The sequence below is a fragment of the Sapajus apella genome, unplaced genomic scaffold (assembly GCF_009761245.1).
Source record: "Sapajus apella isolate SASKATOON/1434 unplaced genomic scaffold, GSC_monkey_1.0 scaffold22, whole genome shotgun sequence".
NCBI lineage: Eukaryota > Metazoa > Chordata > Mammalia > Primates > Cebidae > Sapajus > Sapajus apella.
Genome location: NW_022436962.1, coordinates 28,632,695 through 28,660,592, shown reverse-complemented (window position 1 = coordinate 28,660,592; position 27,898 = coordinate 28,632,695). Strand labels below are relative to the sequence as shown.

The window sequence follows — 27,898 nt, the reverse complement described above, 5'->3', positions numbered from 1 at the left end:
GCCTCTGCCTAGGAAACTTTCTAGTTAAAGAAATGTGTGCAGACAGGTGAGATCATTAAAAGCCTCTCTCCTTCAAATGGTGCAAACTGCCTCCCTCTTCTAGCATAGGTTATCCCAGGGGTGCCTGAGATGCAGGGAGAGGGGTCAACATTCACAACGGACCAAGCTCCAACATTCCAACAGGACTCATCTATTTATTGGTATTACTATTAAGCCACTTCCCAGCAATGTGACTGCCGTAACAAGAACAGGACTCAGCTTCTAAAAGTAGTAAAATAACAAGGACATCACGGACAAAGCACTGAGAACACTCCTCGTAAGGAACTGGCTTTTCTTTGCCTGCCAGAGCATCCAGGTGCCAGGGGCCACTCCCAAGCACGTGGTCCTGATCCTGAACAGAGGCACATCTTCATGCATCTTGGCCCTCGGGGGCGTGCTGGATGCTCCTCTCCCCGCCCTGACCTGACCTTCTCAGTTCATCTGGGTAAACCTGCTGTGCCTCCTGTCCGTGAAGTGAGGCGGAACCAGAGGGGGAACCAAAGTCTGGTGATGAAACAGCTGGTACCACAGAGCTGGTTCTGCTTCGTCCTCACCAAGTAAACACATACGTTTTTAAATTTTTTTAAGGAAAGAAAAGTCTTAAAAATATATGGCACTAGAGTGTAAAACTATACAACTGCATCCAGTGAAAATTCCCTGCAGCTTGCGGCCTGTGGCGCACCGCGTCCCTCAGATGTACAGCTGATGGGAGGCCAGCGTGTCCATGAACGGCCGTACCACATTGTCCGTGGAGAAGTAAAAGATGAGCCCGAACGTGATGGAGATGGGGAGCGCGGGCAGCGCCTTCTTGAACACAGCAAGCAGCAGGAGGGTCAGACACAAGCCCTGTGGGACATGGAGGGGAGAGTGAGGGTGGTGATCCCGGTGTGGACGGGAGTTGGGAGTCATGGTCTAGTCCCTGGGTGCAGGAGATTGTTCGTGGACCAGTCGGACAACGGCGCTAGACACCCCACCCCATTATCTTCCCTGGTCCTGCAACAGCTCTTGAGGTGTTGAGAGCAGAAGTTCTCATCCCCATCAGAACTCCCACGTGTGAGCGACTGAACCAGAAGGCAGGCCTCCTGACTTCCGGAGCAGTGCTATGCCTCCAGGCCATGCTGCCTCCCCTGTCTGGCTGGAGTTGTCACACGGGATGGCAAGATGCCCTCAGAGAACGTGTATTTGTATGACAGCTATGTAGGTTCAACTGAAATGCCAGTGAGGTTCTCAGCAGCTGACACCAAGGGAATCAGAGATGCCATGCAGCCTGCCCCTGGGAAGCAGGCGTGGGGATGCCCATCCTCCCCTGACCTGGCTGACGCGAGCAGTGGTCCAGGTAAGGACAGGGAACCAAGGGTGCCTGCTCTACCCTTGGGGGCAGCAGGGCTCAGGTCAGGCAGACTGGTGGTGGAGGAGGCTGGGTCCATCATCCCATCCCTGATAGACTTATGGGCAGAAACAAAATCTGGACACCGAAGCATCACCCTTCACCATGCCATGCCCAGGGTTTTCACCAAGGGGCAGAATGCCAAGTGTACAGCTCAGACAATCCACCTCTAATGTGACAGGGAAATCTCTGAGATGAAGTTGTGGCAGGACATCTCCCCATCATGTGTATCTGGCCACATTAACTGACTACAGCGAACTCCACATTTCACTGCTATGGTTCACAGTAATGGGGCACCCTGTGGTGTCTCGGTGGCAGGGAGGAGGGGAAAACATGGTCCTCACGAGCTTTGTGCCCACGGGTAAGGCCCTTAAGCACTTTTCTGTAAACCTGATGTCATCACAACCACCTCAACGGTATCAACACTGCACAAAGCTGTCAGCTGGGTCTTTGGCTTGGAGGCTGTGTGCTCGACCACGCCAGGGCCAGCGCTCTCCTCACCCTCCCCTGCACTGTGACCTGCAGGATGGAGCCCACCTAGGGCAAGCACACCTCCTGTGAGCCTCAGTCTCAAGCCGACCCTTCCAGCCCCTCCCTGCTCTTGTCCCTCAGAGGGAAAAGAAGAAATAAAAATTCCCACCCCCCCCACAATGGGGACCCCCGGGGTCCCGCCACTAGGGGGCAGTTGGGCGCATCCCCAGCCACTCACAATGAGGATGGCCACGAAGCAGGCCAGCGTGGTGTTCCAGTCTCCGCTGCCCGTGGCTGCCGCCTTGCCCACCAGCACGCTGTAGAAGATGAAGTCCCCAAGGCCAAGCTTCACGCCCCCTGCACGAGGAGAGACAGTGGACCCATGCTGAGGAGGCGCTCGCAGATGCTCTGCCCAGCCCAGCCCACCCAGCCTCTAGAGGCAGCCGCGTCGGCTGGGGACAAGGACGGCTGCCTCCCCAAATCCGCAGCCAGTGGGAAAGCAGGGGACGCCTGTGGACTGGGTGACTTACGACCTGTGCACAGAAAATCGGGCAGTTCTGAAACTCAGGTAAAACTGGTGCTGGGCACATAGTGAGTAACGGAAAGAACAAATAGGAATGCATGGCTTGGGGCTCGGCACTGCTGTACAATTTAGCATGAAGTCTGAATTACAGATTTTTAGGGAATTTAATTTCAGTAAATTCAAAAGTACATATAACACCAAGACAGAGGTCCTCTGAAGACCCTCTCCCCTTGCAATAGGTAAACATAACTGGGAATAGCCTACCCATGACTGATCAGGAAATTAGAGCTTCCAAAATGCTCTCAAGTTTGTTTTCTTTAGTACAATGGTCCCTGACACTGGTTTGTAGGATAACTTTGCTCACTGTAGATAATAAAAATGGTTATGCAATAAACACAAACCATGGAGGCCCACCTCCCCTACCCCTCCAACCCCAAAGGTGTCCCTCCCACTCCTGGCAGTCGCCTGCCTCTGCCCTGCCCCAGTGTCCATCCTTCCCCCAACAAGTTTCATCCATCAGCATCGCTTCCTCTCTGATCTCAACTCCTCCCCTTTAGCTGGCTCCTTCTCAGAGCCTAACAAAAAGGATCCAGTCTTGCCCGTCCCAGACAGACGGCTCTTCCTGTACTGGGCCCTTGCTCCTGCTGTTGTGTGCTGGCTCCTCTCCCTTATCACTCCTCCTTCTTCCATCAGGACTCTGAAAAGAACCCTGCACTCACCTCCTGGTCACCTTGGGAACTTAGAGGCACCAGGTCCCATGTCCTGACCAATGCTCTCTGGCCCCCAGGGGACACCTGAAGTCCTCATGCCACCCATAGCACCCATCCGCCTCTGACTACTCCTCAGGGTCCTCCACCACACCTTCCCTTCCTCTGTAAATGTCACTGACCCTGACCCTGCACCGTCCCTGGCTACTATTCTCGGGCCTGATTTTGACAATATATTCGTGCTAATGGCTCCAACTCCCAGTGTCAAACCCTGAGCTCTTCCCTGGCTCCAGTGCCTGCTGACATGTCCCTCCGGATGTCCTGCAACCCCTACCCCTCTCCCACACAGATGCTCTCCTGAGTCTTGATAAGCCACGCCACCTTCCCCGTGGACCCCTACACACCACCCTTGGCCTAGTCCTGACAGCCATCCCCCTCTCAGCCACAGTGTTGCCTTGTTTCTCTCTCCCCTGGACAACAGCAGGGGTGACATGCCCTGTTCCCAGGAGAGGACACAGGAAACAGGTGTGGGGCCCTCTCACTTGCTCTGTGTCTCTCCATTTGGTCCTGAGTTGCATCTATTATAATAAAACTAATTTTCGCCAGGTGCTGTGGCTCAGACCTATAATCCCAGTACTTTGGGAGGCCAAGGCAGGTGGATCGCTTGAGCCCAAGAGTTCAAGACCAGCCTGGGCGACAAGTCAAAACCTTATCTCTACTAAAAATATAAAAATGAATTAGGTATGGTAGCATGTGCCTGTAATCCCAGCTACTCAGGAGGCCAAGGCGGGAGGATCACTTGACCCCAGCAAGTCACGGTTGCAGTGAGCCACGATCACACCACTGCATTCCAGCCTGGGCGACAGAGCGAGACCCTGTCTCCAAAACAAAACAACAACAACAAAAAAAACTGCGATTTTAAGTGTAGTACTTTCCTGAGTGAGACATTCCAGCAAGTTATTGACCCAGCGGGTGTCATGGGAGCCGTAAATTTGCAGCCAGTCAGAAGTACAAGTGGCCTCTAATACCCCTAGAGCTTGTGGCTGGTGTCTAGAGGGAAGCCAGTCCTGTGGGTCCCATGGGGTCTGTGCTAACTCCTGGTCTGCGGCACACCTGTTGGCCTTGGAATAAACACCTCCCCCAAGCTTGCCTGCAGGGTGCGCACCTTGCTCCTCTTTCCAGACCTACAGCAGGACGATCATTCTCCAGCTAGCCCCTCCTGCGTCACTGAAGTCCTGTATGCCAGGCCACTGCCACCGGGCTACTCCTGTAAGGCACCTCTCAGGCCAGGGGCTGTTACTACACTGCAGGAGCTGTTGTCTCCCTGCTCCAGGGTGCTGCCTGGCACACTGTGGTGGGCTGGCATTGGGTACTGGGTGGGCATCGTGTATTGACGCCAAGATGAACCCCTATCTCAGCATGTCTCCTGGCCTGTCTGCAAGGCTCTCCCACGTCTGCTCTCTGTATCCCGCCCCGGTGTCCTCTGACTACCGAGACTGCCTGTCCAGAAATGCTCCCCACCCCATGCTCCTCTCTTCTAGTGACTGCTGTGACTCAACCTTCAGAGCTCAGCTCAGCAGTTACCTCCTCAGATGACTTTCTCCGACCCCTGTCAACCAGGTCAAGAAGCTCCGTGGCATACTCTCTTGCCCTCCATGGCCCCCTTCGCAGTCCTTGGCTTCTGGAGTCTGTGTGATTGGTGCCCATGACTCCTTAGCCTGCAGGTCCCACCAGGGCCGGGCCTCACTCAGCACAGTGCAGACACATGGTCCATACTCAGTACACACCAGACAACTACATGGAAGACCCCAGCGCTGCAGGCATCTCCTACTTTCACAGAGATGCCTCTGATGGGAAAAGGGCCCCCTGCAATGCCCTCCTCCAACCCCACCCTGGGCTGAAGCAGGTCGTGTGAACACGGGCACCTTACTTTCCTCCTCTTCCTCCAGCTCCTCCCCTGGGTATCCAGTCAGGGGAGGCTCAAAGACTTCAGGGTATGAAGGCTCGCCAAAACTGTCATAGGAGTCTTCTTCTGGGTGTCCAGGAAAAGATGACATGATCGCCATGAGGACGGGACAACAAGGGAGAGAGGCAAGAGCTGGTCAGAGAGCATTCCCTGGGAACAAAGCTCCAGGAAGGGGTCCCCCATCCAGCCATGCCCAGAAGGAGGCAACAGAGGCTGGCAGAGGACCCAGGGTCCAACAGTTGCTGAATCTCCAAGCTTCGTGTGTCAGGGAGAGCGGGTTTTCAAATGACCCTTCCCTCTGCCTCCCAGAGAGGCCAGGCTGGGCAGAGCTGGGTGCAGGTAGGCAGCTGCCCCGCCCCGGTGACGAGAGGCTGTCAGTCCCCCAAATACTCACCCATCTCTGGGTCGTAGGGGAGCTGGAGGGCGCCCTGAGAAGAGGGGTCCAGCTTCGCCATGCCCACTGTCCACACCATGGCGGCTGGAGGAGGAGAAAAGGTTCGTGCCTCAGGCAGTGCTAACAGTGGCTGCCTGCAGGGCCTGGGGGAGGTGGCCAGTCTGCGCCCCAGAAAGCCTGCACAGGACCCTCCATCCCACCATCCTGCAGCTATCTGCTCATGCTCCACTGTTAGGAGGCCGTTGTGGGAGGCGTCAGAGTCACTTCCTCTTGACTCCTGCATTTGTCTGTCACTGTCTGTCTCCCCTCCTGCAGTGTGAGAAGAACCAGGTCTATCAGAGCCAGGACCTCACTGTTGACGGGTGAATCCCCAGAGCCTTGGGACACTCACGACTGTCCTGGCATTGCCTTTCCATACATGATCTCTGCTCATCCTCGGAATGTGCCTGGAATGTGCTTTCCCATGGGGCCATGCTGCGGGCGATTCTCCTCTACAGGCTGGATTCCTCAACTGCATGGAGATATCTAGCACTCTGTAGCTGGTCCATAAAATGTTTCCCAGGCCACCCTGCAGACACCAGAGCCCCAGAAATTCAAGCTCTCTACTTAAGCCCCGCCATCAACAGACCAAGGGCATCATGACCACAGGCCTGAGAGCTCCATGAGGCCTGGGATCCTGCGGTCTTTCCTGCTGGGTCCCGAATGCCTAGCACAGTGCCTGCCACAAAGTGGGGACTTGATGTGCCTCTGCTGAGTGCATGTGTAAATCCAAATCTCTACACACTGATCCCGAGGCCAGGGGCCATCCCATGTGCCTTCCCTTCAGTTAGGATTAATTAATGCCAATCAAGCACACTGCTGTCAAGGAAGCCCAGGAGCTCCTTGCTCCCTGACCCTCTGCCCTGAAGAATCCCAATCCAAAGTCCCTTCTCAAGAGCCTGGAGAGTTGAAGGGTGGCTGTGGGCTCACAGGAACGTGACCTGCACCACAGCATGCCGCTGGAGGGCGGATGTGATGAAGCCGGGGGCTGCGCCGCATCCCAGCAGATGCCCGCTTTCTGTCCTAACTCTAAGCTTCTTACTGTATAATAGCAAGATACTGCCTTCCCTGGTTTCTGAAAGTGGAGACCCTTCTGGGATCACCAAGGCCAACTCCTCTTTGCTCAGGGAAAGGGTGTTACATAGTCAACTCTGAAAGCCACGGCCAGGAAGCAGCCCCTTGTCCCCCCATAGGCTGCCTGCTGACCTTGGGTCAGGCAGAGGCACAGGGGGCCCACTCACATGAGTATATCAGGGCAGGGAATATGGGCTCGTTTCTCTCCTGGGCAGTTTCTACCAGCATTCTCAGAGGCCCTTTGGGACACAGCACAGCCACAAGATCTAGGAACACAGAGACATCCTTGTCAAGTTATCCCCAAGCAGCCGCCCCCAAACAGCCAGCCCTGTAGCACAGCAGCCCTGGGTGCAGCTCTCAGAGCATGCCTTGCTGCTGGGCTGCCATGCCAAACTCTCACTCTCCAGTCACAACTTAGGGCAGACACTGGTGGAGTCAGAGCGGGACCTCACAGCCAACTGCAGGCGCGGAGGAGCTGTGCACCCAAGACATGGTGGCCGGGCTGAGGAGTCCCACTTCTCCGAGTCTCAAATTCCTTAACCTTAAAATGGAAGTAACAATACCAGCAATGACAATCATGCTAATATCAAATAGCAGCCAACATTTGGGCTTATGTATAGGCACTGTGCCCAAAGGACTTACAACTGTCTTGAGGAACACGGCACCTACAGCACGTCCAGTGCTTAGCGGTGCACATGCTCAATCAGCACGTCAGTAATAATGGAAAACGAGGGCTGGACGCAGTGGCTCACGCCTGTCATTCCAGCACTTTGGGAGGCCAAGGCGGGCATATCACGAGGTCAGGAGTTTGAGACCAGCCTGGCCAACATGGTGAAACCCCATCTCTACTAAAAATACAAAAATTAGCCGGGCGCGGTGGTACATGCCTACAGTCCCAGCTACTCGGGAGGTTGAGGCAGGACAATCACTCGAACCCCGGAGGCGGAGGATGCAGTCAGCTGAGATCACGCCACTGCACTTCAGCCTGGGCGACAGTGTGAGACTCCATCTCACACTGTGAGAAAAAAAGAAAATGATGAGGTCAGTGACTACCGGGAGTGTTCCTGAAATAGTGGATCCTGCTATGTTTTACAAAGGTGACTCCCTCAGGAGGGAGACCACCCAGGCCTCTGCAGGAAGGGACGCAAGCCCATCAGCACCTTGTCCTCCTTGTGCAGTGCTGAGGATGACCTGGCCCTGGACGCCAGCCCCACTGCCCCTGCCAGGCTTGCTGTCCACCTACCATACACAGAGATGGCGCCCAAGATGACCCACGCGGACCACTCTGGGAGGTACTTGATGAACACCAAGGCCATGAGTGCGCTGATCATGATGAGGTAGGCCTGCTGCAACACCAGCGGCCCCTTCCAGTGGATGCACACCATGCCCACCGCCCCAAAGTTCCAGACTGTCAGCAAGAGGGTGGGGTAGTCCATGGCAACGTTGTAGGTCTTAAGCACTTCCCTGCAAGACCAAGGTGGAGCCTGTGGGTGGGACTCAGTGGAGACATTACAGCCTAGCAGTTTACCACCATCCAGTCCCAACCTGGCCCTCTTTACTAACATTTCCTTCCCCAATTGTCACTGTCCTTACAAATTACCATTTGTGACATTTTCTAGAACAAGGTGGGGATGCTCGGAACGGGTCACAGAAATGTGCATGGGCATGACCTGGAAGACCCTGTGCGCATGGAAAGGTCCTTGAGAAAGTGTTTTCTCTTGTCCCTCCAGTCTCTTTCGGTCCCTGGGTCAGGCTGATATCCCAAGTCAAGGGGCAATAGAACAGATACCTTTTCCCATAAACCAGGAAGCACCCAGGCCTAGCCTAAACGTTAGAATGTAAATTTTCTCTACAAGGCTCCATTTTAAATCAGGAACTAGACAGAAATGTGTGGTCCACCATGCGGCCTCACTCCCACTCCCCTGTGCCAAGAAAGGGCCCTAGAGGCCTGTGTTCCTGGAATGGCTGGCACTGGGGAGCACTGGAGCTCAACGGTCACCTTTTCCTGCCCAGGTCCTCTTGCCCATGTCCACTGGTGCCACAGGGAGAGGGGCTCCCAGGGACCCTGCTGCTCATCTGACACTTACCCAAGGTAGATATAGGTGAAGAGGAACAGCAGCATCAGGGAAGACATGATCAACCAGCCATGGATGAACTAGACAACAAAAATGGGACAATCACAAGATGTCCCCAAGTGCCACAAATCCTAAGGCCCCCAGGATGCTGGGACCGATACCCAAGCCTGAATGATGTTCTCTATTAGGCTACTTCATGCCTACGCTGGAAGGGATCAGGCGGCCACCTTACAGATAAAGAGCGCACAGAAATCCAAGGAGTTCCCCTGAGGTCACCCTGCAGTGCATGCAGACAAGACTCCCTCAGGTCTGCTGGCAAAGCCTTGCGGTCTCCCCACCTCTCTACTTGTCCATTTAGAAAGGTTATGCTGGGTATCTCCTACTTGCCAGGCACTGTTCTATGCTCTGGAGCCAAGGCTAGGAAAGTCTCTGCCCACAAGCGTTGTGTTTCAGTGTGAGGGGAGCTAGATGACATACAGACAAATCTACAGTATTTCAGCAGGTAATGATGAGGGCCATGGAGAAAAACACGCCAGCAGGATACAGTGATGGGAGATTCAACAGGGTGGCCTCAACAGAGAAACTGGGAAGTCCCTTCCCACCCAAGGGTCTACAGACAGGTCCTCAGAAAGACCTGTTCCTCTTCTCCTGGCCAAGCACGGGAGGGTGAAGGACAAGAGGGGACTGATCCTAACCCAGTCCCTTAGCTCGCCATTGGTGGGACAGTGACATCACTTCCCACCAGCCTCACCCCTGAGGATCAACTCATCAGACACCAGCTCAGCCCACTGGGACCTCAGCAGGGCCCTGGTCTACCTGGAGTGAAAGCGGCCACCATGGCCATGCCGCACACACAGCCAAAAGGGGAAAGGGCTGCCTCTGGGATGTGCCAATCCACTTCATCCCAGCTACCACCTGGCTTCCCAGGCCACCATCATCTGCCTGTGTTGCAGAAACTCCAGGGAAGCCCTACTGGAGCCCCTCTTCACAGCTTCTGGGACTGGCCACCAGACACCTACTGCTTGCAGTGGTGCCAGCTCTTCACATCCGCTGTGAAATATCTAGCTGGACCCCATGCAAGCTGTATCCTCTGCTCCAAACCAGCAGCCCTCCAACCTACTTCCCCATCTGCCAACCTCCCAGCGGTAATGTTCAAACCCTGCCTCATCACAGTTACACAGGTGATTGTTACTTATTTTATTATTTTTTAAGAGACAGAGTCTCAGTCTCCTAAGTAGTTGGGACCACAGGCGTGGTCATGCCCAAAATGCCAAGCTGGTACTTGTTACTTAATGATAAGCTTCAGCTCAGGACACACCCTACAGGCCCTCCCATGACTCTCCCCGACTGCCACCCCAGCTGGAATGGGGCTCAGCTCCCTCCCTGCACTGTCCCTGACCCATCCCTCTAGCCTGGGCACTCTGCACCTCTATCTAATTGCTCCACAGATGGCAGCTGCCTGAACAAAAATGTTGTGAGGCACCTGTGTGTCAACAGTTTTAAGATAGGTAACGCCCAGCTTAACTTCCTTTCCATCTTTAGGGGTTCAACTCCTTCCCTGGGGGAAAAGCCTGAAGATGCTGTCTAAAAGCTTATGCATCTTTGCGGACAAGCAGCGGCCATGATTCTTGCCAGATGGGATCTGTCCTTCTACTACTCCCTGGAGCTACTCGGCAGCTATATAGGCAGGTACAACCCACATGTCTCCCAGGGCTGGAAGACCTCAGCATGGCATCTGCACATCCTTGCCCGAAAAGGAAAAGGGAAAATAAAAATAAATCTTCAGGGGAAGTATCAGGGTGAGGGGAGCCTAAAATAGAACTTCAGAAAGAGAAGCAAAACAAAATTAACTTCTGACTATGAGAAATGATGCCTGTAACACTGCAGTGAGGAACTCAGTGGGATCGTGTCTAAATTTAAATGACAACAGGCTGGGTGCGATGGCTCACATGTGTAATCTCAGAACTCTGGGAGGCCGAGGTGGGAAGATGGCTTGAGTCCAGGAGTTTGAGACCATCCTAGGCAATACTGTGAGATCTAGCCTCTACAAACAAAATTTAAAAATTAGCCAGGTGTGGTGGTGCACACCTGCAGTCCTAGCTACTTGAGAGGCTAGGCAGGAGAACTTCTTGAGTCCAAGAGGTTGAGGCTGCAGTGAGCCATCATCGTCCCACTGCACCCCAGCCGGGCAACAGAGAGAGACCATGTTTTTTAGAAAAGAAAATAAATAAAAATAAAAGACAACAGTATTAGGTCATCCATGGTGGGAGACAGGATGGGGTGGGACGGAGTACAAAAAATCAGGGTCTATTTTGCTCTGGTCTGTGTTTTTTAAAGATGGCTGTTTCATGGGCCTCACCGCCGTGGTGTGGGGTAGATGGGGAGGGAGAAGGGTGGGTGGAGGGCAGGGCCAGGGCCTCACCTTGTAACAGCGGTACTTGTAGAGCACCACCAAGAAGATGGTCATGACCACGATGACACTAATCATGATGAGGGTGTTGAGCACGGAGTTGAGGAGGCGCTGGCCCACCGAGGGCGTGTCCTCAGTGAACGGCGTGTAGATGCTGAGGGAGAAGGCAAGGGGCTGATGCTCCCAGCCCTGCCTGCTCCGCGAGGCTCCCCACCTTGAGCGATTCTGGGCCTGCTAGGGGAGGTGCCTGGGATGCCCATGCCACCCATGTGCTGCCCTGACAGAGCACAGGCACCACCCCTGAGCAGTTTCTGTCCTCCAGCTCATTCCCTGGCATCCTGACCACAGACCTGTGGCTCTCAGCCTGCTGACTGGGCCCAGTGCAGCAGTGGGGACGGGGGCTAGATGACCTCACCACTGCCCTCCCCACCTCTACACGGATGGATTAAAGGCTCCCTAGGCACTTGTCTCGCCCATCTCACTTCTCATTCCCCACCTCACACCTCTCCACCAGCCCCCATCCAGCCTAGCACTCCTCCACCTGCTGCTACCCCACCCCCCACCAACAGGAGCCACCGGCTGCCCTTGCAGCTTATAAGCCCAGGAAGCAGAGCAAGGAAGCAATTCACTCAAACCTCACTCTCCCCAGCCTGGACTGTGGCAAACAAACTGCTGGCTGCATTCTCTCCATGCTTTCACCTGTGCTGCGCTGAATCCCCCATAGACTATAAGCTTCCTGAAGATGGGGCCCTCCTTCTCTACGTCTTTTTTAATTTAAAAAAAAAAAATTGAGACAGGGTCTCTGTTGCTGAGGCTGGAGTGCAGTGATGCAATCATGGCTCACTGCAGCCTCAACTTCTGGGCTCAGGTGTTCCTCCCACCTCAGCCTCCCAAGTAGCTGAGACTACAGGTGCGTACCACCACACCTGGCTAATTTTTGTATTTTCTGTAGAGATAAGGTCTCGCCACATTTCCCAGGCTGGTCTCAAACTCCTGGGCTCAAGTGATCCTCTTGCCTCAGCCTCTCAAAGTGCTGGGATTACAGGCATGAGACACCACACCTGGCCTTATTCCTTTCTTTAAAAGAAACAAAAAACCAAACCAACACACAAAAAATGAAACAAAAAGTCCCTAACTTAAAAAAAAAGTTTAGAGAAGGTGCTTAGCAGTGATGACCACAGGGAGGGGAGGGGAAGACGTGGGGAAGCTTCTCATTTGTCTGTGCTGCTGCCTATGCATGTATTTTACTAAAATAAACCAAAGGCTTTACAAGTCTTCCTCACAAGGCAGGAAGTGAGCTGAGAAATCATCTGGTCGAACCACCTTGTTTCATATTCAGGGGAGCAGAGACCCAGAGAGGAAGTGATTTGTTTGCGGTCACACAGGACAGTGGCACGGCCATGCCCAGGGTCTGGGACTAGGAACACGGAGCCCAGTGCTTTGCAGCAGGATTCAGCCTGCCTGAGCACTCACCTGCAGCACACACTCTTCTAAGCCCTTCACTTGTATTAACTCACTTAATTCTCCCAGTAACCCCGTTATTAACCCATTACACAGGCATAGTGACATTAACAGCATGCCCAAGTAGGTCACAATCCAGGAGGCAGTGAGTCAGGCCGTGAACCCAGGCAGCTCTCCCTCCCTGCTCTTTACCACTGCCGGTGTGGAGCTACAGGTGCAGTGACCAACACAGGCTGCTGCCTCCCAACAACTCAGCCCTCACCCCGTCCTGTGCCCCCCCGGCCCCTAACTCACAGCTGTCCATTCTTCTCCGTGTAGAAACGCACAGACTTGATGGTGGCTACCACCACGATCATGCACAGAGTGACAGGCACAAAGAGCATGATCACGTGCTTCGCCCCATACTTGAGAGTCAGCTCTTCCTCCAGGCCTGATGGCCGCCCAGGAACTCCACTACAGACGTAGCGGTCAGGGTCCTCCTCACCGTCCTCCTCGTTCTCCTGGCTTCTCTGCGGGAAACCACATCGTGAGGGCCGAGGAATGTCCCCCACGGCAGACTATCCATGTAGTGCATGGATTTTTGGAACCGGAAATGAGAAGTTTGAATGTCGCTTTCCAGATACAAAGAGCAGCTGTAGCTTAGATGTGGGCGTGTTGGAATTTCTAGGGCATGTGAAAAGTTTATAAGGACAAGAGTGGAGAAAATTTAGAGCTGGATGAAGCATCATAAATGAAGGAAGGGAGCCTGCCATGGTCTGCAGGCCCAAGACTTAATGGATAATGAATTTGGAACACATCAAAGGAACTTCCCCCTTCCTAATATAGGGACTCAGGATGTCACTCAATTCCATTCACGTGGCCATGCTGATGTGGGAGGAGACAGGCCAGGAGACAGAAGGAAAACAGACACTAACCATTTCTGGTTGACCAATCACTAGCTAGAGGAGTCAGTGCGCAGGGACAATCTCCGAGTGTGACTAAGATACTGGGAATTTGTAGAGAAAGAAATTACCTTGAACTTTCTGCCCCACACAATCAAGCATGTAAATTTGTAGCTCTGAACTAGAGGCTGAACAGCGTTAAGCATCTGGGAAGACGTAGGCTCTGAGAAGGTGGACGGGCACAAATGAGGAGGTAGCAAGGGAAGGCAGGACACCTGCCAGACACCGGCACATCCCATCTGGAAGAATTTGTGTTTTGGAACTGTGGCAAGTCAGGGTCATGGGCTGCCTTGCTAATGAGATCAACAGCTAAAGGAAAAGGCAAATGAAACAAAAACTGAAAATGGCAGTTGCTTCAGTTGTTTTACTCTGATTGGGAAAGAAAGGGCATGACTTTGCAGAGAGAGTCCCAATCTAGACATCAGCTGAGAAAGGAAAGGAAGACTATTCATGAACAGAAACTGAAACAACTAAAATGTACAAGAGTTTCCAGAGATAACAAACTAACAAGAAAAGGCTGACGAGCGGCCAAGCAGTGGCCTTGAGCTGGTGCCATTTCACTCAGAGCTCAGGGACGATGGTTCTGTTCTCAAGGAGAACATGCAGAAGAAGGGAGCTCAAATTTTAGCAAGCAGGATTAAGACTGGCAGCAAGAAAACAGTCCACACAGAGACTTTTTTTTTTTCAAGATGTAGTCTCGCTCTGTGGCCCAGGCTAGAGTACAGTGGCATAATCTCGGCTCACTGCAACCTCCACCTCCTGGGTTCAGGCGATTCTCCTGCCTCACCCTCCTGGGTAGCTGGGACTACAAGCGCATACCACCATGTCTGGCTAATGTTTTTTTTTGTATTTGTAGTAGAGATGGGGTTTCACCATGTTAGCCAAGATGGTCTTGATCTCTGGACCTCTTGATCCACCCACCTTGGCCTCCCAGAGTGCTGGGATTACAGGTGTGAGTCACCATGCCCAGCCAACATTTTTAAATTCTATAATGGGCAAAACAGAGAATAGGATTCAGGCAAATTGGGATGTTTTACCCTGATTGGGAGAGAAAGGGCATGACTAAGTGGCTCTCCCAAGGATATCCTACTCTTTCTAACATCCTACTCTTTCTCCTCCCCTAGGGGCTGGATGATCACAGTGCAGCCTAAATATCCCCAGCTCAAAAGTCAAGTGTGCATCAGGCAGACTCCTCACAGTTACCATGTCTGGCCACCTGCCAAAAACGGCTTCCCCTCCAGTGGCTTCCCCTGCTACCATCCTAAGCTTCTGTTACCTGTCCTAGCACCCAGGCATCCAAACGAACTCTGGAATTACAGTGGAAACAGTGACCTGCATGAGCAAGGTAAATCTAAGGGGGCAGAGTGGACGGCGTCCTTCAGCCCACTGCCAAGTCCACTGGCTGTGAATGTGCAGAGTCCTATAAAGCCCTGCAGACAGAAGGCCGACCATGGCCAGCCACCCACTCTTTTGGCCACTCCTCATCATTACTTCCCTCTCCCTCTTGCATCGAGGAATGAATGTCTGGTTTTCACCTGTAAAGGTACAAGAGCCCCAGTGACCCCCAGCTGCTGATGCCTACCCACTGGGCAGTGTTCTCTCCATCCTCCTGGCCCTGCCTGCCCTCCTGGCAGGAATGCGGTGTGGGGCTCTCGGCCGACATCAGGGACGTCCGCTCGTCACACACTTCTTCCTCGCTGTCAGAAGCCATGAATGTTAGCATAGCCCTGCCTCGGGAAGCACCTGGAAAAAAGAGCACAAGGACCTCGTTCCACTTTCCTGTGAGATGAAGGCAGTAGAGGGCTACGGGGGTGGCTGGAGGCAGCCTGAAGACTTAGACACAGGTCCTGCCCAACAAGCTTCCAAGACATGCCTGTCAATCAAACGACTGCCGTAAAGCAAGAGGCCCCAAGAGCCACCATGGAGGTGGCAGCGGCCTTGCCTGGGGCCGGCCTGAGGTGACTCACATCTGATCATTCGTTCAATTAGCAAACATGTGTGGCGTGTCTATTATGCACCAAAGATGGTGCTGGGCTCTAGGGATATAAACGTGAGTAAGAAACACCCTTGTTTAAAACAAAACAAAACAAAACAAAAATCATCTAATGTAACAAATGATACAATCCAGGTGTTGGATGGTAGGTACAGAAGCATAAAGGCAAAACCAGATCTAGAGATCAGGAATGTTTTCTAGAGAAGAGCATATCTGATAGAGACAGGTTTTCCCAGGAGGACGGAAGGGCAGAAGGCACAGTGAATATTCCAGTGAGGGCCACACACTGTGGGCCGGGCGGCGGAGGTGAGCAGGATCTCAGACACCACGTTAAGGAGACACACAACACCATGAGGACAATCATGACAAACAAGATCTGATACAGGTTTACAAAGGTCAATCTGGCCACTGACCAGGAAGGAAAGTGACCCCTGGAGAAGACTGTGGCTGGTGAGGAGGGCCGAAGATAGCAGCAGGATGGATGCAAATGAGGGCAGAGTCCAGGAGGGGTCAGGAGGTCTGGGGCAGGACCTGACGCAGGAGAGAAAACAGAGTCTAGGACGGCAGCCAGGTGGGGACCAAGACAGGAAAGACTATGAATTCCACCCTTTGAGAGTCTATGGGATACAACTGGGAAGCTGACTGGGAGGTGTCTGAGGACCAAGTCTGCTGAGGTTAGAAGTGGAGACCTAAGCCAAGGGAGCGGGCATGTGGGGTGGAAAGTGCCACTGAGGGAGGGACCCAGGGGAAGGCCAAGGCCAAAGGGACCACAGGAGGGACACCTGACCCCTAAGACAGCGCCGAGTGGAGTTTCTACACAGTAGTATCACATCCAGGACCCAGTGCAGTCCAAAATCTACACATGCAGGTTTCGGGGCTGGGAAGAGCTTCAGACAACCCCTGGAAAATCTCACTGTCCCTGCCAACAACGAAGACGGGAACAGGGGCTGAATTACTGCTGTCCAGAGACCCTCAGGGCTGAGCTTCACACCCTGTGCAAAGATAGCAGGTCTGCTCTCTGCTGAAAGTTCGTCTCCAAGTAAGTTGCACCCACAATCTATGTGATTTTTATTTTTGTTTTTAGAGACGAGGTCTCGCTGGTGACTCAGGCTTGAATGCAATGGTGCACTCAGGGCTCACTGCAGCCTTAAACTCCTGAGCTCAAGCAAGTATCCCACCTCAGCCTCTTTAGTAGCTAGGGCTGCAGATGCATGCCACCACACTCAGCTAATTTTTTACATGTTTTGTAGAAACAGAGGTCTCAGTTTGTTGCTCAGGCTGGTCTCAAACTCCTGGCCTCAAGTGATTCTCCTGCCTCAGCCTCACAAAGCACTGAGATTACAGTGTGTGAACAAGTACACCTGGTTATATGTGGTTTTTAAACAAGCAGGCAGGTTCCTTCCACCAAGTCAGCCAGTTTCAATTCCCTTAACAAGACCTGTGGCTGCCCTTCTTTCTGAAGACAGCAACCCTGGCTGTGGCCTGGATTATTCCCACAGGGACTTTAACTCCATCCTGCTCACCTCCATCGCAGGGATTTCAACATGAACAAGCTCCCCAGCCTGAAGCACCTTCTGTTTAGGACAGATAAGACAGGTACAGGAGTAACAACAGCAGGAAGCAAAGCCAGGTAAAAGCCAGTAGGGAGGTGACAAGGATAATGCTCCCTCGAGTTAGGAGGGAACAGAGTCTATCAGTTGTTAGGAGTAGATGCCTCAGGTCACAAGAAGTAAGAGGGAGGTGAAGCTGCAAAGGTTAGGAATATTCACCAGGCAGAGACTGGAGGAGGTGGCTCATTCTGGAAAGAGGTAACCACTTAAGCAAACATAAGAGTTGGGAACATAACACAGCCTATCCTGACAATATTGAGCTATTGGACGTGACTGAAGTGTGGGGACCTGGTAGGATGGACCACCCAGGGAGAAGTCTGCTGCCTGACGGAGGAGTAAGAGTTTAATGCAGCAGAGGAGAGCCCCTGAAGGTTTCTGACCAGGAGGAAGATGTAACTAAAGTGAACATTACAAAAGCAGCCTTTATAAAAGAGGTATGGCCCTCCTCCCTCTTCACTCAGCATCCTCCCACACTAGACCCCAGGGCCACAGGGAAGTCCTGGGAACCAGCAAAATCCATACAAATCGAGCACAGCTTCACATCCCCAAAGAGCGGCAAGACCTTGGAAAGTTCTTGGCTTTAGTTCCCTCATCATACAGAAATGAGAGAAACTACCAGAAATGAGTGAAAATTCCGGAGAAGGGCCGTGTGAGGCTGAGGCGGATGGATCGCTTGAGCTGAGAAGTTCAAGACCAGCCTAGGTAACATGGCAAAACCCTATCTGTACAAAAATAAATAAAGGAAATTGAAGAGAAGAAACTTTAAGGTCCTCCTCTGGCTCAGCCTCTCTAGATAAATCCTAAACAGACTCCTGCCTGGACACAGGGTTTCCCTCACTAGCCACTCTGGCAATGGGGAGTTCACTCTTACTCAAAGAGGGGCATCAAAACAAAGAGCTGCTACATTTCTTCAAGCTAAATCATAATACTCCATCTGGAGCAGTGAGCTGGATGGGATACGAGACAATACATCCCATACGAACAGGCGGCTCTTTTAATACCATCTTTTCTAGCATGACAGTTTTGTTTTGGATGTGAATGAACAGGGAAGCTACGGTCTCCCTCTGTTCTTCCCATGACTCTCAAGCTCCAGTGACTTATCTCTGCTGCGACTGAAGGAGCAGTTCTGAGAGTCCTTGTGCCTAAAAAGCCAAAGGCTGCAGCCCCTGAGGACAGAGGGCAGGCTCACCCTTCAGACCTACAACAACTGCAGCATTCAGAGGATGTCGCGTTTCTTAGGTTCTCAAATAGCAATGCACAACAAAAATGGGTAAGTAGAGAGCAAAGATGCCTGTTTAAAGGAGAAAGGGAGCTGACGGGTGGGTGAAGACGGAGAAGGTAGGGACCCAGGATCAAGTAGAACCAAGTCCTTCCAATATCCACTTCTCCATTCAATTGTCAACCGCTAATAAGACACTCCCTGGGATAGAGCACAGTGGCTCACGCCTGTAATCCCAGCACTTTGGGAGGCCAAGGTGAGTGGATCACCTGAGGCCAGGAGTTCAAGACCAGCTTAGCCAATAGGGTGAAATGCCATCTCTAATAAAAACACAAAAATTAGACAGGTGTGGTGGTGCATGCCTGTAATCCCTGCTACCTGGAAGGCTGAGGCAGGAGAATCACTTGAACCCAGGAGGTAGAGGCTGCAGTGAGCTGAGATGGTGCCATTGCATTCCAGCCTGGGTGACAGAGTGAGACTCAGTCTCAAAAAACCAAAATGAAACAAAAAAAGATACTCCCTGGAAAGCAGTTCTGTGAGCAGAGGTTCCCTGACATCTGTCATAGTCACGCTGGGGAGGGTGGGCTTAAAGGGCCGTACCCTTTCCATGTGACACTGTGCTATGCAGGAGAAAGGCATCTGGTCACCACTGTTGTCATCGCCCACACTCGCTGACTGCCTGCCCTGTGCCAGGACCTGGTCTCATCAAGACCTGACAGCTCTTTAGGGAGAAGCAAGGGAAAACTACAAAATGTCATTCACACGTACAGCCTCCTTACCAGAAAACAAATGCTCCCTGAGCGGGCTCCTTCCCTTGTTCCACTTTAAAAAATTCCTCCAAGGCCTCCCCTGAAGCTGTGCCCACAATGAGGACCAAGACTGCACGAAAGCAGGGAAGGAGGGGGCTGCCCTTAAGGAATAATCAGGGAAGAGCAAGCTGTCACAGCAAGGGTATCCTCTAATCACAACCCTCCTAGTCTGGTTGGGTGAGGGCGACAGGTGGGAGGCACCAACTTAGGAAAGGCTGAATCCCTTAGGATCACTGTTTCTCAAAGGTGGTCCAGGCCACTGGGGGCTGGTGGGTGGACCACCACCTGCTGAGCCCTTACGTGGCACTACACACCATGACTCTGGAGCAAGGCGCTACTATTCTTCCCCATGGTACAGATGAGGAAACAGAGGCTCAAAAAGTAATTAGCTCAAGGTTACCCCTGGACCTAGGTAGTCTGTGTCTGGGCTCTTTACCAATCAGCTAGGCTGCTTATTGAAAATGCAGATCTCCAAGCTCCATTCTCACCCCGTGTCAGGTATCTGCATTCGGGATGGTCATTCCCCAGGTGATTCTCAGCCAGCGTCAGACTTTTCCTGGCACTGCCTCTGCTTTATAATCACACGACCAGGCCGGGCCCCTTGCTCAGCAAGGTGAGTGTCCCTCACGCACCCACCTTCAGCCCCCAATGCTTGGCACTACTTGATTGTCGAATGGGAGAGTGAGAGAATGAACAGCTCTTTCTCCTAAATACCTAGAGTCTGGTCAGACAGCAACTAGGAAGGAAGAGGGGTGGAAAAATCTCAGACCAGCAGAGGGGCATGGGGAGAAGAGAGCTCTCAGGCTGAAAAAGGCCCAAACAATGCCCACTGCAGAGGAGTATGTGGAAAAACGGGGTCTCATCACTATCTGCACAAACTGGACTGGCCTTACTGAAAGGAGTAAGAATCAACACTAAACACAGCACACCTTTTGATCCTGAAATGCTACTTCTCTGAATTTGTCCTAAGAAAATATAAAAATTTACACAAACATATGTGTTAACTGTTAAAAGAAAAAAAAAAAGTAAAAATGACCAAAACGTCTGACTCTCTACTATGATATATGCCTCTGAAGGAGACTATTACAGGACCATCAAAAACCTTATTTCAAATATTTAGTAACCTGAAAACGACATGTTTTAAATTTAACAGAACATAAAACTTTACAAACCTAATCATCTAAGTGTCCTTATGAAATGTATGTATATAAAGGACTGGGAATACTACAAAACATTAAAAGTGATTATCTTTGGATGGTGGAACCAAGAGTGGTTTTATTTTCTTTATATTTTTCTGCAGTTTTCCAAGTCTCTATAAGAAGCATGGACTGTATTTGTACAGGTTTGTTTAGGCTATTAATTCTTTAAAGGAAAATAAACAGCATCAACATTCAGACAGATTTTCCTTTACATCTGCCCCTCCCAGATCCCCTCTCATTGGCCAGGAGGAGCAGATGGGACTCAAAGCCTGACTTTTTTTCATTTGTCCCTCAGCCCCTCTGACTCAGCCGGCTCCTCAAGGAACACAGAGCATCTGGGATGACTTTTGCTTCCCTCTGAATTCATAAGGGCCTGCTTTGCAAGCCACCTAAGTCCGCTCTGAAGCCTGCTGGTGCTTTGAAATCCCTGGAGGGAAAATTCACCACCCAAGTGTGTGCAGGTAAACAACACTGCTAGATGTTTGTCCACATCAGGGTGCCAGTGACGCAAAGAACTCTCCGTGGAGGCTGACTCACAGGCAGGTGGGGGTGGGGCTGGGTGATGTCAAATCCCATCAGCCACACAGCAACCAGCTTTCCCCACCTCCCACCCCCCACACCCCTTTGACTGGGGAAGCGACAGGAAAATGCAGAGGGCAGATGGAAGTGTCCAGTGTACAGACTATGTTCTGGAAAGCCTTCCGAGAAGGAAGTGCTGAGGCTGACAGCAGCTTTGGATTAGGATGCAAAATCAAACATCCAAGGAAGCGACTGCATATTCCACTGCATATTCCCATCAATCAGCTGAATGGGATCAAACTGCTGAATTAGCCAAATCAAGGGAGTCTGACCTAAAGAATCTCCCCAGCCGTGCTTGTGTCAGCAGTTCCTGCAATTATTATGGAAACCCAGTGACCCAATTTCCTCGACCTTCTTTTCATTACAGAGAAATGTAATGGGTTAACATTTAAGGCCAATGGAACTAGGCAGCAAACAGATTTCAAAATGCCACAGTAAACCCCCACAGAAATCTGCCTCCATGGAGAAAATCCTAATGGAAAAAGATAGTTCAAAAGCAAATTGGGAGTCACTGCACTTACCGAAAACACTGGGGGCTGCAGAAAGGTCTGGATCCCGGACACCTGGTTTCTTCTCCCGAGCAGGCTAAATGAACGATGCTCCCCGACTTTCAAAGAGGGTGGCGCTGGTTTCTAACACATCACTTTCTATGGTCACACAGCTCCCTCATATCACTCTCCTGACGTCTGAGAAGTCCCACAGTCCTCCCTTAAAATAAGGAAGAGTTTGCTCAGGTCAGGTGATAACTGGACAAATGCCCACGGCTTCCCTGCTCACCTTTCTCCCCCTGGCCCTAGGTACTTGACTATGTATTTGGTGCCAGCTGACCATCCATTTGTCCATTCATCGTGGCCCATATGGCAACACATACCATTTGGGGATGGTTCTCCCTAACCTCAGCCAGAGCTGAGGCCTGAGTCTAACAGGGAAACCGTGAAGTACTAACCTACCACCCTCCCGGACCACAAGCCCAGGTGCACTGTGATGGGGCCTCCTGAACTTTGGGCCAAGCTCTAGACTTACCTCTATCAGCCCTATCACACTCAGAAGTGCCTGGGCCCAGGCAGAGTTCTCTCATTTCCTGAAGCAGCCAGGGGAAAGGGTGATTTGTGGGGAAGTGGGAGAGGGAGCCCCTAGCATGCCCCTCTGGAGTAGGGCCCAGAAATTCATTTATTTTTAAACAAACAGCAGCAAGTCAGTGGTCAAAAGCAGAGGCTTTGGAGACTGACAGGGTTCGGATTACCCACCTGTGTGAGTTGGACCACATACTCCCTGGCTGAGAGGCCTCAGTCTAATCTGACACAGCTCATTTCCTCTGCTGTAAAAAGCAGAACGGGCATACCTTGCAAGATTATTGTAAAACCTAGAGACAACCTGTAAAGTGTCCGGCACACAGTAGGCGTTCAATAAGTGGTAGTTATAAAGAGATGAAATGGAGGAAGGACACAGTGAGAGAGGACACGGAAGACTGCTGGAAAATTATGCATCTGCTGAACCACCAGACACAAGAGCTGGCTTCAAAGGCCAGGCCCCAGAGATCAAGTTTCCATCTACCCTGGCCCGGCCCCAAGCACTACGGCCACGTGAACATACAGTCAAATAAAAGAGCACATCCATAGGACAACGTCAGAGTTGGCAAGGACCTTAAAGGCCATCAGTGCCCCCTAGTCAGGTCCCTGTATTATAATTAAGGAAACTGAAGCCTGGGGGGCAAAAGTAATCAGTTAATGTTCCATGGCCAAAAGCCACAGTTACAGCTCAGGTCTCCAACTGCCCATTCAGGAGCTCTTCCCAGCCCATTCAGCACTTGTGAGGGTCACGTACCCAGTGTGCAGGGTTTGGCCATGCAGGCAGCCCCACCACACACCATGTGGGCTTTCTGGGAGCACACTCATACTCACAAGGCACGTGCCTTCGCCTTGGGCAGGTATGTGTCCAGAAATGCTCCCTATCACTCACTCAGCAGCTCATCCGTCACCTCAAAACTCTCAACAGTCTCTCTCCTGCCACGCCCCCCAACTCCAGCCCCCAGGGCTCACTGTGCTCTCCCTCTGCTACTTGCCCAGGCTGATTTGGTTCCATGTGGGGGAGTGCCCACATATGGGCCTGGGAAGGACACAGGGCACTGTTTCTCTAGCCCAAAAGAGAGGGCGGGAAAGCGTCCTGCTGTGGGACTGGTAGGATAAATAATTCAAACACTCTATGCACCCATCAAATCTGCTTTTCCAGAAGTACTCAATAAAAGGAAAATTCTGAAGGCATAACAGAAAAAACAGGATACAAAAACTTTACCTGTTTCCTCCCTCTACTATTTTAATAGATAAATATGTGTATGTGAACAGAGCTTGGACGGAAATGCACGTTAAGAGTGGTTATCTCAGCTGGGCACAGTGCTTCACGCCTGTAATCCCAGCACTTCGGAAGGCCGAGGTGAGTGGATCACCTGAGGTCAGGAGTTCAAGACCAGCTTGGACAACATGGTGAAAACTCATCTCTACTAAAAATACAAAAATTAGCCAGGCGAGGTGCCATGCGCCTGCAATCCCTGCTACCCAGGAGGCCAAGGCAGGAGAATCTCTGGAACCTGAGAGGCAGAGGCTGCAGTGAGCCGAGATCGCGTCACGGCACTCCAGCCTGGGCAATAACAGTGAAACTCTGTCTTAAAAAAAAAAAAAATTTCCTGAATTTTCTAGAATAAACATGTATTACTTTTATTTTAAAAAGAGACCAATAAGTTTCTGGTTAAGGTATAGAAGAATGGTGGGTACTCTTTGAATTTTTCTTCCCCTGTTCTAGAATTTTCACAAAGATGAACAAGTAGCCCATTCTACTCAGTCAGTGAAGAGGCAACCAAGAAATGATCTCCCTCACTGATATCTGGTCTTTCCTGAGGACTGATGTGAAATCATTCTTTTTTTTTTTTTGAGACAGAGTTTCACTTTTGTTGCCCAGACTGGAGTGCAATGGCATGATCTTGGCTCACTACAACCTCTACTTCCTGGGTTCAAGTGATTCTCCTATCTCAGCCTACAGAGTAGCTGGAATTACAGGCATGCATCACCATGCCTGGCTATACTTTGCATTTTTAGTAGAGATGAGGTTTCTCCATGTTGGCTAGGCTGATCTCAAACTCCTGACCTCCAGTGATCCGCCCACCTCAGCCTCCCAAAGTGCTGGGATTACAGGCATGAGCAACCATGCCCGGCATGAAATCATTCTCTTCTCCAGACATTAACATGATGGTTATCCCTTCTCCAGGTTTGGAGCCCAGGGAAATGTGTTCCTCTGCAGGCCTCTCAGCCTCACCGCCGCCTTTCCGCAGCTGTGGCAGCTGGGAACAGAACAGCTGGGAATACTTGCAAAAACATTTGCCGTCTTATCAGTCCCCAACTAAACAATGTCCAAAAGTCAAAGGAACAGCTGAAAACCCGCCAGGGATGTTCTCATTAGACACACTGCATGTGACCTACACACACTGCTTTGGTTTCTTTAAAAATTTTCTGTTTGTCAGGAAGTTGCTGATGGAGACTCCATAAAACTTTCCAGCAGAGACATGGGTAGGAGTTGAATGGAGGAAACCTCCTGTGCAAAAACTCAAAAGATAAAGACAATGTAGCCAGCTATGTTCAAATCCTGGTGCATAACACACTGAAGCCACATACTGGACCAGCTACTTAACTCCCTGAACCTGTTTCCACTTCTGTAAAAGTGTGATAATGATAAATTATTTCAGTGTTATTGAAATTCTTAAGATAACTGTGATAACTACTGTACAAGATGGCTTTTTATATGACCAGCTCATAAGCGAGATATGTCATTATTAACATCAATAACAGAGAAACGCCAAAGTGGGCAAGAGGCAAATCCCCTGTGTGGGAGCAGTGAGCAGCCAGGGAGGGGAGACAGGTGTCACACTATGCACCATACCTCCAGGAACCTCAGTAGCCCCTGGCCCTTGCTCCTCCTCCTCACTGCTCTTTCAAATAGGAACAAGTCACTCACTTTCCACACGTGAACATGCTGCACTCAAGACTTGGCACACGGTCACTTCAACACCAAAGGGTATAGAGTTTTCCCCCAAAGCCTGATACAACATCCATGCCAGTTCAAAGCAACACCCCACCCCTCAAGCCCTCACCCCAGCCTCTGCCCTGGAACCCAAGGCCCAATCCGGGCGCCCTGCAGGTTTGATGGGAGATTGGGAACACAGCTCTGAGCTGGGGCCAGTCACCGCCTCCCCACAACCAGATTCAGCAGAGGAGAACCAGAGGTTCACACACCTGAAACAGCTTATCCTGAGCCTTTAATTACCACCAAAGGTCTTGGCTGAAGGCCTTGGAGGCTCAGGTGTCTGCAGAATTGGCTAAAGAGACATCAGGGGCCTCCTTCCTGGAAGCTGGGGTCAGTCCTAATCAAGTTACTCCGTAGGCAGCCTTGGCAACCCAGACTGTCGCTTCTGACTTAAGTTAGCCTGCAATCGTCTCTACGGGATGCTCTTAGGTTCTCCATCAGTCAATAGGGATGCAGTTACTTCACTCAACACCCTTCATACCTTTCAAAGGGAATACTTAAGCCAATAAACAAGCACATTCCATGTAATTAGCCAAGGGGTGAGGTCTGCTCAGAGGGATGGACAGCAGCTCTAGAAGCCAGGACCCTGGGGTCTAAGCCTGGCTCTGCTATATCCTACCTGGGCGACCTTGGGAAAAGTCACTTTAGCTCTGTGGCCTCAGTTTCTTCATCAGTAAAATTCGGGTGGGAACTAGCTTCTGTCACAGGTTCCCTCAGCTCCAAAACCTTCCGACTGTCTCCTCACAGCTGCAAATGCCTGATAAAACAGCCGAACACCACTGCTAACACAAACCGGCTCTAGGCCTGGGCCTGTGGCCCTGCCCCTCACGTGCGAGCAGACCCCCCAGCGCGCCTCCTTCCCGGGGAAAGCAGGCCGAGGGCCGGGTGCTGGAGGCCGGACGGAGTCGGCACAACGGAGGTCTCAGGCGAGAGAGAGAGCAAGAACAAAACGCCCCCGCCTGCTACACGCCTTGAGACCCACGTGCACGGCTCCTTTAAATGCACCGGCCCTTTAACAGCTCGCACCGCGCCCACCCCCAGCTGGGCTCTGCGGCAGGCGGGCGCGGGGAAGCGGGGACGCAGTGAGGCTGGAGGCCTGAGAGCCGCTGCAGCTATCCTTCCACGACCCAGTTCCGGGCCGGCCCAGCCGCCGCCCGCCGGGCACTCTCTTCTCTCCGCCCCCGCGCTGACCGCAGAAGCCAGGAGCGCGGCGCAAGCAGCCCCATAGCTGGGGAAGAGACCGCGGCCGGGGGCGTGCGGAGGGCAGGGCCAGGCCCTAGGGGACAGCCCCATCCCGGGCCCTCAGCGCCGCAGGCGACAGTGTCCCGGCCTGCGCACCCCGGCACCGCCCGCTCACCTGCTCCACCGCCGCGCTCCGGCGGAGTTTACGCCGCTGGCTGAACGCCCGGCCGTCCCAGGCGCCGGCCCAGGCCCCGCCCCGCGCCCGCCCAGGCCCCGCCCCGTGGGCGACGCCACGTTCCCTCGTCCACTGGGGCCCCCCCTGGAGTCCCGGGAGTGCGGGGAGGTTGCCCTTCGCGTCGCGCGGATGACAGGATCAACCCGACGTCGGAACTGGGCAGCGACCTTAGGAGTGGAAGCCGGGCCTGTCATCTTCCCGCGGGCCTGGCAGCAGCGTGGGGCGGTAGGACATATGCTTCGTGGACACTCTTTCTTGTAGTTTTAGGTCCACATCCCCTCCTCCTCCCGGTGGTTCTCACATTAAAGGAGCACTAGTGGCCTGATGTGAACTAACACTAGGAGAATTTTCCTGGTCTGTTTCAGAGCGCGCTTCAGAGCCGCCAGGAGCTCTGGATCAAATCGAACAGGGATGAAATTGATGCTTGAGCTGAGAATTGGCCTAGGGGGTTGTGGTTCCAGGATTTGGGGTCTGTGAGGTGAGTTGAGGTTGTCAATAATTTGATGTTAAGTAGTTTTACTTTTTTTTTTTTTTGACTTAAGGTGAAATTCACATAAAAATTTTTTCCATTTTAAAGCGGGCATTTCGATGGCATTTAGTGAATTCACAATGCTTTGCAACCACCACCTCTGACTAATTCCAAAACATTTTCTTCACTCCAAAAGAAAAACCCCATACCCACTGAGAAGTTTCTTCCCAGGTTTCTTCCCAATACCCTCTTCCCCTAGCCCCTGGCAATCACCAGTCTACTGCTGTCCCTGTATTTACATATTGTAGATGTTTCATGTAATCACAGTGTGTGGACTTTTGTGTCTGGCTTATTTCACTTATAATGTTTTCAAGGTTCATCCTTAGGTAGCATGTAACAGACTTTATTCCTTTTTATGACTGAGTAGTATTCTGTTGTGTGTGCATATGTATGTATATGTGTGTGCCTGTGTATGTTTGTGTATACCACAGTTTACGGACATTTGGGGTGTTTCCACCTTTTGGCTTTGTGAATAATGCTGCTGTGAACATGCATGTACACGTATTTGCTTGAGAACCTGTTTTTATTTTGGGAGGGTAAGTACACGGGTTGAATTCTTGGATCCCATGGTAATTCAATTTTTTTTTTTTTTTTTCAGACAGAGTCTTGCTCTGTCGCCCAGGCTGGAGTGCAGTGGCCACAATCTTGACTCACTGCAACCTCTGCCTCCCAGGTTTGAGCAATTCTGTTGCCTCAGCCTCCCAAGTAGCTGGAGTTATAGGTGTGTGCCACCACATCTGGCTAATTTTTTTATTTTTAGTAGAGATTTCACCATGTTGGCCAAGCTGGTCTTGAACTCCTGACCTCAAGTTTTCTGCCTGCCCTGGCCTCCCAAAGTGCTGGGATTACAGGTGTGAGCCACCATGCCCGGCCTTCAATGTTTAACTATTTGAGGAACCACCAAATGGCTTCCATGATGGCTGAACCATTTTATATTCCTACCAGCAATGTACAGGGTTTCAGTGTCTCTGCATCCTCACCAATG

At 51.8% G+C, this 27,898-nt stretch overlaps 1 protein-coding gene and 1 long non-coding RNA gene across 7 annotated transcripts in view; one reads left to right on the top strand and one right to left on the bottom strand.

Moving 5' to 3' along the window:
- Positions 1 to 174: 174 nt before the first annotated feature.
- On the bottom strand, positions 175 to 26,419 carry PSEN2 (presenilin 2). 6 transcript variants are annotated; one of them, XM_032289457.1, is made up of 13 exons: positions 26,325 to 26,397; positions 25,587 to 25,724; positions 21,418 to 21,604; positions 15,070 to 15,230; positions 12,841 to 13,055; positions 11,098 to 11,239; positions 8,688 to 8,755; positions 7,844 to 8,064; positions 6,768 to 6,866; positions 5,488 to 5,571; positions 5,058 to 5,159; positions 2,136 to 2,254; positions 175 to 885 (listed from the first exon to the last, which is right to left on the bottom strand). In XM_032289457.1, exons 4-13 carry the CDS (start codon positions 15,208 to 15,210, stop codon positions 730 to 732), a joined length of 1,347 nt encoding a protein of 448 aa, XP_032145348.1. In that variant the 5' UTR covers positions 15,211 to 15,230; positions 21,418 to 21,604; positions 25,587 to 25,724; positions 26,325 to 26,397; the 3' UTR covers positions 175 to 729. The 6 variants fall into 6 exon arrangements, with proteins under 6 accessions (XP_032145348.1, XP_032145353.1, XP_032145349.1 ...); XM_032289462.1 differs by having other exon boundaries at positions 5,058 to 5,156; XM_032289458.1 differs by lacking the exon at positions 25,587 to 25,724 and having other exon boundaries at positions 26,325 to 26,419.
- The window catches only part of LOC116559048, an 18,507-nt gene continuing 17,027 nt past the window's right edge, over positions 26,419 to 27,898 (top strand). The window contains exon 1 of the long non-coding RNA XR_004272281.1: positions 26,419 to 26,609. This is a non-coding gene — a long non-coding RNA (uncharacterized LOC116559048). The remainder of the gene's footprint in view (positions 26,610 to 27,898) is intronic.